The 12,852-nt window shown below is 56.5% G+C and overlaps 1 protein-coding gene across 1 annotated transcript in view; it reads right to left on the bottom strand.

Annotated features, from left to right (window-relative positions):
- Positions 1-12,852, bottom strand: part of PRDM16 (PR/SET domain 16) — a 329,763-nt gene that overhangs the window by 37,409 nt on the left and 279,502 nt on the right. The window contains exon 4 of the mRNA XM_007448950.1: positions 8,410-8,544. Coding sequence (XP_007449012.1) covers positions 8,410-8,544 — 135 coding nt within the window. The remainder of the gene's footprint in view (positions 1-8,409; positions 8,545-12,852) is intronic.

Here is a 12,852-nt window from a genome sequence, read left to right as displayed (position 1 = left end):
AGCCTCCCAGGACCCCCACCGCACCCCACCTCTCCAAGGGCCCTCGGACCTCCAGAACCCCGCCCACCCCTCACTGGGAGGCTGCCCGGGTCCCCTCCCCCACACCCCTCCCAGATCTCAGGGCTGCACTGCCTCCTGCCCCCCTCTTCCCACGCCCCACCCCGCTCCGACCGCCGCCGGAGGGTCTAGCGCGCTGGCCGTGGGATGCAGTTTTGTGCGCAGTGGGCACCCCCGTCCCGGCCTGGGACCCTCGGGGCAGCCGCCCGGGCGCCTAGCAGGGGCCGCCTCGACTTTGAGCCGCAGTCGGAATTAATCGCCATTAGCGCTGATCGCAGAGTCTGGGGCGGGGCTGGGGGCGGTGGGCGTCCCCGACCTGCCTCCACCTTGAGGACGGGGCGCGGCGGCGAGCCGGAGACCACTCGAACTTTCCCAAGCTCAGCCGGTCCGCCTTTGCCAAGGGCGCCGGGGTGCGCGGGCCGCCCTGGTCCACACAAAGGCCGCCGGCGCTTTTACGACCCGTTCCCAGTGGCACCAAGGTCTTATCAGCCAGACGCGTTCCTGGTCTGCGGGGTCGGGTGACTTCCCGGGACAAAGGCCGGGCTTAGGTGGGACTGAGGCCTGGGCGGTCTCCTGGCTTACAGGGCACAATTACAAATTGCGCATTTACTGTACCGGCAGGCCCCTTCCGTTCGAGGCCCGTAATAAATTATTATTGCAGCCCCTTAAACATTCCTAAAGTCGGTTTATAACCTGCCTTTCATTGTGTGCCCCTCCGTGGGTCATATTCAGACCCCAGGGCCAAGTGGGCATCACGGACGGGCTGAGTCCTAAGGCTTTTGCACAAGAGGGAAGACAGAAGCCTGCTCTCCAGGGAAGAAGACGCCCTGGCCTCGGATGCCCTTTCGTTCCCAGGCTCGGCGCAGACCTGCCTTTGTCGGCATCTGAGTACCCAGGCCTGTCTCTAAACAGCAGCATCCCTGACACTGTTTAAACTCGCCTCAGTCCTTGGACTGTGTGGCAAGGCAGAGCTGGAATTTTCTCTCTGGTTTCAGGATCTGAGGGCGGGGGCCGGCGGCGGGGGGGTCGGGGAACCCACAGCAACAGCTGAGTTTACTAGCGCCAATAAATGTCTGCTCTAAACGTCTTTAAAAAATAACAGTGCCAAACAGACCTGATCCCAAGTTAAGTCCTTGTTCAGCATTTCATTTCTCTTTGGAGCAGCGAGACCTGATTGAACACGGGCGGGCGACACCAGCAAGGGGGCCTCGGGATTCTAAGTGTATTTACCCTGACCCGGCCTAGTTTCTTCCCCTTTTACAATCTCTAGACACAAAGAGACGGCTTCTTGTAGGTGAACGGAGCTGGGAAAAATAAGTGGCCACGTTCTCAGCAAAAGACGGAGAAACTGCCTGAGGAAAGTTGGGTTTCTTAGGGGCCACATTCAGCGAGACACAGCCTTTTAAGAAAATGAACATCCTTTTCTTTTCCCCCAGCAACATTCTTTAAGACAAAGAAATATTTCAAATTGACGATGGCTGACACTTTGGGATATTTTCTCCTTAGAGTTCCTTAAGTTTGTTTCTGTTTTTAATACCAAGTCAGTCTCACAAGGATAGATACTATTTTCAAACAGGAAGACCTACGTTCCACAATTTTTATTCCTCCTTAATCTTAGAATTTTAAAATTTGAATAGGTGAGAAACTCCATCCAACCTACACTGGGTAGAAATGACTAGACTGCAGACTTCCAGCCTGTAGGTTGAATTCAGGCCAAAGCCTTGCTCTCCCCTCCCTGGAGCAAACGGTTTTCTTAAAAAACATGAAAGTGAGAAGTGAACTGGACCATGTTTCCCCGCCGCCCACCGCCCCCCGACCAGTTTGAGAAATTTTAAAGGCGTATTTGAGTAAAATAGGTGAAATCTCTTTCACAGCGCTTATCTTTAAAAAAAAAAAAATTAAACCTCTCTCCATCCTGGATTTCAGAATTCACTTGTGCTTGAATTTGTGAAGGCTTTTGCTGTGGTGCACAAGGGGCTTTTCACGAAAGAGAAGCACACAGCGAGGGGAATTTGCATTGCTCTAAGATCTTGATGAAAAGCAAATTCACCCAGTGGCCAGTCTGCCTTTCGAGAGAGGCTGGTCTGAGGGTTATCCCTGGGCATTTTTGGTCTCTCAGGATCCCCAAAGTGGTGAGGTGGGTCCTAGCGCTGCCTCATTGCTTCAAGACCTTTGGAAGTGTCACCATGTTTCTTCATGACTTGCTGTCCCCAAACGTGGACCATCTCTCTCTGGGAAAGTTGTGGACACTGGAGTCCTGAGGCTGGTGGAAGGGTTGAGCATTTGGAGTTTAAAAAACAGCCCAGGTGATGCTCCAGGATGCAGCAGGGAAGCAAGCATTTAGGAGCTGCCTAGGGTCTGGGCAGGTGTTTATTTCCCTTTGCCTTCACTGTGGGCACCTTTTCCTGGCTGTTTCAGAGCAGGGTAGGAGCAAGGGGACGGCCAGCCGCTCTGGGTTCGTTCGGCACCACCCGCAGGCTCCAGGGACGAGCAGACAATTCTTTTCTTAGGCCGAGAGAGGGGAGAAAGCTTGTCATCTTTGGGATTTGCCACTTTCCTCTCTTCCCAAGTGTGGCTGAGGCAGTTTGTGCCTAAATCTTTACTTTTTGCTGTTATATATTCTGTCACCTTCCCAGCAGTTCAACATTAAAAAACATCTCTATATCTCTTCTTAGTTGTACAGTTTGTACCTGGATGTTACAATTATGTTTGTTATCTATGAATTATTGTATTTATATATAACATAAAAATATACAGTATACAGTTTGTACCTAGATTTTGTTTTAATGTATATATATATATATATATATATATATATATATATAGTATAAATTATTGGTCACAGTTAGATTGTCTTCAACATTCTTAAGTGCCTTCTTCTAATAAAGTATCTCACTTAATTAAGAATAAAAAAAATATAAATTCTGGTAAATGCTGATAGCCAGTATCATGAGTTGATACCTTGCCCTTTGCCCCAGAGGGGGTCAGTTTGCTCCAAAGAGTAAAGTGCAACAGCCTTCTGGCTCAAAACAAATTTGCTATAGTTTTTAAGTCTTTTGTAAATTGGTTAAGAAGCGCTAAAATGAATTCCCCATCCTTCTCATTTTCAAACGGAAAATTGTATCTAATTGTTTGGAAGCTACCATTTAAACCGGCCCATCCATTTACGATTTTTATTTAAAAAAAAACTGTGGAGGGAGTGATGGGCTGTCCGGCAACAGGGCAGAGCAGGGCGGTGGACGTTGCCTGCCTGTCGTTTAAAATCCTAGCCCTGGCGGATCGCTCGCCCTGACGTGGGGGTAGGCAGTGGGGGAGGGGAGGTGGTCCACACCGGAGCAGAGGAAATGAAAGCAAAAGAAAATGCCTTGAGCTTTGGCCCGGGAACACCAGGTTCTCATTAGAAACAAGTGTTGGCTCTCAAAGGCAGGGTGCTGCGTGGTTATCCGTTGGCTCATCTGCTAATGAAATTCCTTTGTTTAACACACTCTGCGAAGGAGATTAGCCTTTGTCTGCTTCCACTTTGGGGAGACTCGGCCCCTCTCCTCAGGCTGATCCCCTCACTTGCCCTCGGAAGGTGCCGGCAGTGGTGGGTCTTCCTCATGCCAGGCCAGCTCCGGCCGTGGGGGTGCAGCACGGGCCTCGCAGCCCCTCCGAGGTGTGCTGGGGGCTCCGACCCCCAAGTCGTGCTCCTCAACACGTGTGTGTGTGTGACCCAGCATCATGTGGTACCATCTTCAGCCCCACTGGCCACCTGAGCCCCAGCCACCGCCATCCTTGCCCTGCTGAGGCAACGTGGGAACGGGAGAGGGAGCTGGGCCGCGCGCTGGCCTCCTCCTGCCTTTGCTTCCTCGAGTGGGCACTTTATTTCCAAGCTCTCGTTTTCTTTCTTACCATTAAAACAAATCCAAGAACAGACCCTGTCTGTGTCTTCTGAAACATCTCAAACCAACTTGTTTGCTCATAATGGTGGGAGAAAGAACCACCAGGGGTGATCTGAGGGTCTCGCGTTTTCCAAAAAGAAAAGTGAGAGTTGGAGGATGCTGGGGCAACGGTTGAGCCTCCAGCGTGAACCAAGGCTCCCGTGGGCTCCTTGCCTTCTCTTCCTGCTAAGCTGGGAAGGTAAATCAAAGCACCCCAGGCTCTACAGCTATGGTCTGACCACCCCCCAAAAATCCCAGAGGATGACATGTTCCGCCACAGCTGTCTGCTGTGGATGTTTTGTTCCTAGCACCTAGGCCGCCCTAAAGCTTGTGTGGCCTCAGGACCACCTGTGGGTTCTATGCAGTAGCAAACCACAAGTCACCTTTAGGTGATGCGCTGGGTGCAGGGGGACATTCATGGCCCCCCTGGCCTTTGCTGCCTGGGGCTCACCCCTCCAGAGCTGCACAGAGGAGGGCCGAGGCTGGTGCTGAAGCTGGTGCCCAACAAGCAGGAGTGACGGGCCGGTCACCTCTCCCAGAGGTCCGCTGGGGCAGGGACCGCTTAGAGCCACAGGGCTCCAAGAGGGGCACAGATGAGGACCTGGGGAAGGGGCCCTGAGCACGGCCCTGCAGTCCCACGGCTGGGCCAGGGGCACGTGGTCAGTGGCCTGAGCGGCTCCGGGGAGAACGAGGCCCGACGGGATGGAAGGAGGCCGTCCTGGGGGGCTGCACTGCCCAGTGCCTGGGCCCCCCGAGCGCCCACGATGCAGCTGGAGGGCTGCCAGCTGCTCAGAACCTCACGGGGCATGGAGGGTACGTCTGCCCCCATGGCCCGTCTGGGCACCGGCAAAGGCCGTGCTGGGCTGAGGGGTGTGAGAACCCCTGACCTCAGCTCGCCGCCCCACGTGGGTCTCTCCGGAGGACTCGGGACCATCCAGGGGGCCCGTCTAGAGCTGCCTCAAATCCTCTGGCCGCTGTGGCTTCTGGAACGTTCTCTTTAAGACACCCTCTCCTTCCTGGTCTCCTTTGCCCTCTGGACATTGGGGCTCAGGTCGGGGTTACGAACTTCAAGTCAGTGCTGTAATGACGGAAATCACCTCTCTACAGAATACCACCTGGAAACACACTGTTCCCAGAAGCCGTTTTTATGGATCTGAGATCTTCAGCCCGGTTCCTTCCCTGTGTCTGTGCTGTATTGGGAGGAGGTGGTGTGTGTGTGTGCCTGTCTGTGTGTGTGTGTGGTGGGGAGCAGAGAGAGAGAAAGGGAAATTGTTCACTTAAGTGTGTTTGTGTGTTTGTATGAGTGTGTCGTCGGTGAGGGGGGTGGGAGGGGGAGTTCCCTAAGTGCCAGGAAATCCGGGTGGAAACTCTTGGGATTATGGAAATCTGAGAAACCCCATTAATATCGTGTAATGTTTCCTTCTCAAAGAGAGGCCTGTCTTCAAAAATCTTTGTTTTATTATTAATATTTCAGGGACGTTTTTATTCCAGCTCTACACAGGGTCAAGCCGGACGCTTTGCAGCAAGCTGAGTTGCCAACGCTCAGGACTGGGGGATGGAAGGAAAGACTTTCTGCTGGGCTGCGTGGCCATCCAAGAGAGAACGTCAGGCTCTGAGAGATGGTCTACAAAATAGTTTGAAATCTAGCAAACCCCTTTCAAAAACGTATTTCTAAAATTCACTTCATTCAAACCAACAAATACTGAGAATCTGTGTGTATTTCAGAGCAGTTTTCCTCTTATTATTAGAGTTTAAAATTGTGTTATTTCTCAAAGGAAAGTACATCCCACAGATTGCCCATCTTCCTTTGAGATCTGAGATGCGGCCACCCCCTCACACCCCTCGGCTCCCGTTTTCCTGGTGTTTGGAGGCCACTGCCATGCCGTTAAGTTTGGAGATGGGGGCATTGGCAGGATTGGCAGCACTCCCGGTTGCCCCGTGCCAGCAGGAATCACCCACCACGGTCCCAGGAGTCAGGGCAGAGGGTCCTCTCTCCCTTGGAGGATGCACGGTTTGAAAGGCCCTGGGTGGAGAAATTTTACTGCTTCCGGCCATTTCGTTTTTTTAAAATAATTTTTTAATAGATTTATTTATTTATTTTTGGCTGCGTCGGGTCTTCGTTGCTGTGCGCGGGCTTTCTCTAGTTACGGTGAACGGGGGCTACTCTTCATGGCGGTGGCTTCTCTTGTTGTGGAGCACGGGCTCTAGGCGTGCGGGCTTCAGTAGTTGTGGCACGCGGGCTCAGTAGTTGTGGCTCGCAGGCTCTAGAGCGCGGGCTCGGTAGTTGTGGCGCACGGGCTTAGTTGCTCCGCGGCATGTGGGAGCTTCCCGGACCAGGGCTCGAACCCGTGCTCCCTGCACTAGCAGGCGGATTCTTAACCACTGTGCCATCAGGGAAGTCCCCAGGCCATTTCACTGTTGCTTTTGCTTAAATAGGCACCAAAGTCCTCTCCGAGCCTGTGATCTAAGACGGGGATAATAAATCCCCCATTTTTAGGCTGCTAGAAACATCCAGCAAGGATGAAATTTTGATGTTACATTGGGTTTAAGTATTCGAGCCAGATATGGCTCCGAACTTGGGATGGAGCTTGGTAGAGCCCTGGGGTATAAAAGTGGGGTTAAATGAAAGGGAACCCGTGAGTTTAGGGCTCTCCTGTCCACTGGACCCAAAGAAGGAAAGAGTTTGCTGCAAAGTAGTTAATCCCATTTGGACCCTGCGTGGAGCTGAAATAAAAGCTAATCTGAAACATTAATAATAAAACAAAGATGTCGGAAGACAGGCTTCTCTTTGAGAAGATGCTATGGCTGCATTTTCTGCATTTTCAAAAGCTTGCCACATAAAGGCACCTACCAGACATTTCTTTTTTAAATAAAAATTCTGGATCCTTCATTATGTTATGCTGCATGTCACAAAAGTGCAGTCCTGGCCCTGGCCTCCTGGTATCTTTTTCACTGCCCCTCGGCTCCCAGACACTCGACCGAGGACACATGTTCTTTGCAAAGACAGACGACGGAGGGACCATCTTCCCATGTGCCTTAACCCTAACTCCTTCACTCGCATTTCACGTCCGTCTGGAAGGGGGAAGTGTCTTTTCTTTTTAATTTTTATGATTATTCTTTTCCTTTATTACCTCAATATATTTTCCAATTAAAAAAACCCCTTTTTTTTTCCCAAAGTGTTGGGTTCTCAGTGGAAACTGTAGACCTCTCAGTAGCAGAGGTGGATTCGAGCATCGCCAGATCGTGTCCAGTGGAGGGAGGGCTGCTCGGTCCAGGCTGAGCCCCACGGCCGGGGCCGGGGCTGAGCGGATGAGGGCGAGGTGCTTGGCAGCTCACGCGGGTCCCGGGGCCTCCTGGGTGTGTGCTGTCTGCATCTCTTTACGCAAAACCGTCTCTCTAAAGTCAAGGGCCTCAAATGGCTTTTAGAGGTTTGCACTGCTGACTCGAAGCTGCACCCTCTGTTATGTGGTCTCCACAAACCTTTTCGGAAGCAATGGAATCCTTTTCGCAAATGAAATCTCACGCGTAACCCCAAGACAGAGGCGAAAGCAGACTCCTCTGAGGGAAGCGGCTGGGCCCCCAGGCATCTCAAGGAAGCCGTGCCCTGGGGACCCAGTGAAAGCGTGGCCTGAGGGGCCTGTCTCTGAGCAGGGTCTCTGGGGCCCACTTGCAAAGTTGTAATTAAAGACGTTAAAGGACTAAGGCTCTTTAGTCCGCATGGCATCTTCTGTCCTGATTGGTTCCTGATACTGGATGCCTGCAGCCCTGGGCCGGCACAGACATGGAGCAGTGGGAAGGGTCCAGCGTACCGAGGGGGGTCTTCGGCCTCTTGGGGGCTGTGGCAGCAGAAGCCAAAGCATACCTTGGCCCTGGTGGGGCCTGGGCTGAAGTCAGGACCACGCAGCTCAGGAAAAATATCAGTTGGCTCCCAGCAGGGCCAGGATTTTGTGCCCAAACAGGGCTAGTCACCTCCGCAGGCTGGCTGGGCTGCCACAGCTATTCTTGGCGGCTCTGGGCAGCTGGGGCCTCACCTCGGCCTTCCAGACAGCCAGTGCGGACCCTTCCGGGCAGCTTGGATAAACAGCCATTTAGACACGATTCTCAAGGAGAGGGGTCCGGCTCTCTACTTCTCTCACGGGGGTGGCGTTTGTCGGAATGTGGACCCTGAAGTTTCAGACCCTGCCCGCTCCCGGCCATGTGTCTTCCCATAAGCCTCAAGCCCCGTCAGCCCCGGAGCAAAGGCTCTGATGGAGCGTTCGGGGGTGTCGCTGAGTTCCCGGAAACTCAGCACTGGCTTAGTGTCAGATAGCCCCCCCCGCTGCAGGACGGGCTTGGTAGACATGTGGCTAACCCTTCACCTTGGCGGCTCCACTCCCAACCATCCTGGTGCCAGGGCCCCAAGGACGAGGCTCTGTGCGAGCCCCAGACCTACCTGCTCGTTGATCTGACACATGGTGAGGTTCTGGTCGTCACAGGAGCATGCCACGCGGATGTACTTGAGCCAGCTGCCGGCCCCGGCCTGATTAGCGTCCACACAGAACTTCCCACTGCCCAGGTCTTCGGAGATCTGCCCGGCAAGAAAGAAAACCAAGAAAGGTCAGAGGCATCCTGTGCGCTAGAGCCGACACACTCTACGTTTGCCCAGCAAGAGAGTCCGCTGTTTGGGTGCAGAGTAGGAAGGCAGGCCAGCCTCTGGACATCAGCCGACCCTCCGGGCATCAGCCAGGCCCTCAGCCCACCAAGCCCACCGACGTCCAGGAGTCTCCGGGAGGGAGCCCGACGCAGAGGTAGGAGGACTGCCCTGTCTATTCTCACCGAGCAGATCACTGCCCTGGCACAGCCATAAAAGTGCCACCGGCGTTGTGAAAACTCCCCAGCAAGCGGCTCCACATGTGAGAAAGCAGAGGCCGCTGTGCCCGAGGGCAGAGCCCTCTGCTGAGGGCACTGGGCTGGGCTAGGGGTGAGCGGTCTCGAAGGTGGAGTTGTGGTCGGGGTGTGGCTGCGTGCGAACCTCGACGCACGTGCGCCTGTGCGTGCGCGTGTGCCAGCGTGCACGCTCACGGCAGTGTGCACGTCGCCCTGCAAGAAGGAAGATCATTTGGTTTTCTTAAAAGTGTAAGTTTCCATCTGACGCTGGGCGTTTGCAGACGCCCAGCCTGCAGAGGCCCCACGGGCCCGACTGGCATCAGGTACTTTGCCGCTGCTCTTGTTTTCTGAACGCCCTTCTGACAGGCAGAGGCCGGGAGCTTCTCTGGCGTGCGCACCGCTGAGCAGGTCGTTTCCCAGAAGACCGACCTGACTGCTGTCCCTGCTGAGAGGGGGATGCCCCAAAGCTGCCGGGCGCCGAGGTGGACGCTGCAGGCAGGCAGAGTCCCTCCCACCTGCTCTGATCAGTGCCTGCTCAAGGGCCCGAATCCAGAGCCATGGAGGCCAGTGGCATCGTGGGCAAGCTTCCTGGGCAGCTGAGCTGGGAGGCTGGGAGGGAAGGAGGGAGGGGCTGAGGCCACCACCACACTGAGGGCTGGAAGTAGGTGTCCAGGTGGGCAGGGGTATCTAGGCGGGTAGGGGTGATGGGAACAGGGTGTCAGAAGGACTCAATGAAGTCAGGGCAGGGGGTAGGGACATGTCTTAGCACAAACAGAGGAGGCCGACCCCAGGCGCACGGCCCCTGCTCCCCTGGGGGTTCTCCCCAGTGCCGCCCGTTGAACAGGTAAGGACCCGAGAAGGGAGGGAGGCTGCCCTGAGGCCCGGAGAAGCCCCTTCTGGCCAGAGAACCAGGATGCTTTGTAAACAGCTCAGGTGCCTCCCAAACGCCCATGGACACCTTCTAAATGGCCCAGGGTCCCGCCTGGCCTGTGAGTCAGTGAGGGTTCGGGAAGCGGCCGCCTTGCTGTGGGAGGACCTAGAACCAACCTCTAGTCATACTGTGCCTCCAAACCCCACGGACCCCCGGAGCCCACGGCAGCCCCTCCTGTCATGACGAGTCTCTCTGAGTGGCCGCTGAGCTGACCTGGAAGGGGCTGTGAGCCAAGAGGCCTCCGTTCTGACGATTCTCCATTTTGGGGACTTCAACCAAATGGCCCTAAATCTGAAAGAGCGCCTGGGCCAGTGTGGCCACGGGGAGGCTGCCTGGCCCAGCCTCTGGTCCTTGGCTACCGGGGGTGAAGGGACACGGCCGCTCTGGGCCCCATCGGGAGGCCGCTGTGGGCTCGTGGGGGGCAGGCCACACGGGAAGGCCCCTCTCCTGACGCTAACGCCTCTCACGGGCCCCTTCTCTTACCTCCCACCCCCAATGCAGGAAACCCGCAAGAAAGACCCACCAAGCAAAGCTGTGGGTAGTGGCACCGTCACTCGGTGAGGCACCTGGCCGCCTGGCTCCATCACAGGGAGGAAGAGGGGCTGGTTGGCCAAGACCCAGGGACGCCCCCCACCCCCGCAGCCCCACCCCATCCCTGTGCCTCCCACACAGCATCTTCACAGGTGGGTGCAGGCGGGCGGCTGGCAGTGTCTCTGTCTCTTTGCCTGTGTCTCTCGGTCTCCTACCCCCACCCATGGTCCAGTCTGGACTAGCAGAGACAGTCAGTGATGCCGTGAGCCGTCACAACCAGCGCAGGGGCCCCCCGCGTCCCCCCGAGAGAGCGTGCTTGACCCTGCAGTTCTCAAAGGACGTGGGGGTTGGCCAGAAAAGCGCGGGAGGCCGGATGCAGGCATGGCCCGTTGCCTCTCAGTTCCGGTAGATCCTGCGACACTGCAGGGCGGCTGGAAGACCCCAGGCTCATCCCCCAGCCCCACACCCGAGCCCTGCCTGACCTAGGAGCAAATCCACACTTCTGCCGGCACACCTGTGGGCACATGCGCAGACCCACCGTGGCAGCACTGCCTCATGAGGGTAACTTCTGCGTGGCCGGGCCCCCCCTCCTGAACGTCCCCTCTCGGCCCTCTGGGAACAGGCCTCTCTCTTCTCCATGTGGTGGCCCTCGTTCAGCAAACAGCTCCGGGCCTCTCAAGTGCGTCTGAACGTGGACACGGCCGGTGGCTAACCTGCATGGACACTGCTCTGGGGCCTCTGGCCTGTGTCCGTCCTTCTTGGGGTTCAGGACCCAGAGTTCAGAGGCAAAAACTCCTCCAGAGCCCCCCTGCCCAGCTCCAGGGGGTGTCTTCTCTCTCTGGTGAGCAGCCCCTCCCGGGAAACGTCCCTCCTCCTCAACCCGGAGGACCTGGTCCCCCAGCCCCGACCCTCTGGACCACCGCAGGGTGGCAGTTACTTTCTGAAGGTCCCTGAAGGTCCGGGGGCCCCTTCTCCCTCATGGGCACCCTGGCTGGCTTTCTGGGATGACAGAGGAGGCCTTGGTTAATGCCTTCCACCCAAAGAGACTAAAACTCTCCCTCTGAGAGGTAGCAGGGAACGGCTGACCCTTCCTCCAGGGAAGGCACAAGAAGCCCTGGTCTTGGGGCCCTGAACCAGCGATGCGGGGCCAGGTTGGGCAGTGGGCCTCACCCCGATGCCAGGACCACGTCTCTCTCCTGTCTTTGTGTAGAGAGTCCAGCCCTGTGGGGCACACTTGGGCATACCTGGATGATGGAGCCGGGGCAGGGGGCAGGGGCAGGGGGCGCAGGCAGGAGCCTGGCCTGGAAGCTGCTGCTTTTCTGCTTCAGATCAGAGAAACACTCCCAGGAGTGGCCCTGGGCCTGGGCCTTGGGCCAGGTGGACGGGGTGCCGTAGGCTTGGCTTCTTGTTTGGGGCGTGGATGGGCCGTGCCGTTTCTGATTACAGAAGGGGAGAAATGGGAGCGACGTTTGTCTCTCTCTGGCCTCCTTTCCTTCTGTCTCTGGCCTTCTCTCCAGGGTCTCCGCCGTGGCCAAGCTGGGGCCTCTGGGGTGCTCACACCACGAGCCGTGGGGGCTCAGGTCTCTCTCGGTACCAGCACTGCCCCTTCTCCATCACTGCGGACCTCCCAGGCAGGGGCTGTTACTGCGCATTTTCAGGACACGAGATGGAGGCTCCAGGAGTAGGGCTGGGCCCAGCCCAGGGCCGCCACACACTGTCTGAGCCGGATCGAGGACCAGAGAGAGGGTCTGCGTCCCAGCTGCCGGACCCACAGGACTCAGCACGCCCTGGGATCCAGAAAGCAGGCCTGGGCCGTCACAGGGCCCCCCTCCCGCCTCTCTTGGAATGAGACTTTCCAGGGCCCATAAGGACGGGTCATGTCACTCTCTGCCCAGCTCAGCAGGGCCTGAGGCCTGGTTTGGTCTGTGCTCAGAGCCACGCCCCAGGAGGCCAATACAGGTAAAAGTGGACAGAGCAGGTACAGGTGACTTCAGAGCCCCCGCCCCAGGCTCCGAGCTGGGTCCTGCTTCTGCACAGGCATGAACCAGGGAGGGTGTGACGGGAGGAAGGAGTTGGCCCAGTTGCCCCCTAACCAATCTCCTAGGGCAACGTTAGCAGGCAGTGGCCTGGAGGCTGCCATGGCCTTGGAGCTGGGTCTCTCTGCAGATCTGAGGTCCGGCTCCTCCGCCTGATCGCATCCAAAGCCTGGCTCTGGGCAGTTCGGGGCTGAGCCTTGGGGGTCCCGGAGGCTCCAAAGGAAGCTGCCCTCCTGCCTGCTCTCCGCTACTTGGCCTTCCAGGCCTCTCCACCCCTCGTGCCCCCACCAGCTTCCCCAGTTCATAAATCACCCCCATCAGAAGGGCCGAGTTTTCTATGCCTATGCCGAAGCAAAGGCATAGAAAAACTCTCTTCACCTTGACAATTTTTTTTGCACATCATTTGAGGTTTCCTGCACCTCGAATTTGTGGGCTTACTGCTGGGCTGCTCTCTCATGTTTAACGGGCATGGCCAGCCTCTGGCCATCTGGGGTGTGTGTGCTGGCGGGGA

The sequence above is a fragment of the Lipotes vexillifer genome, unplaced genomic scaffold (assembly GCF_000442215.2).
Source record: "Lipotes vexillifer unplaced genomic scaffold, Lipotes_vexillifer_v1.1 scaffold835, whole genome shotgun sequence".
Taxonomy (NCBI): Eukaryota; Metazoa; Chordata; class Mammalia; order Artiodactyla; family Lipotidae; genus Lipotes; species Lipotes vexillifer.
Note: the sequence above shows the minus strand (reverse complement) of the source record. Positions and strands in the feature narration are given on the sequence as shown.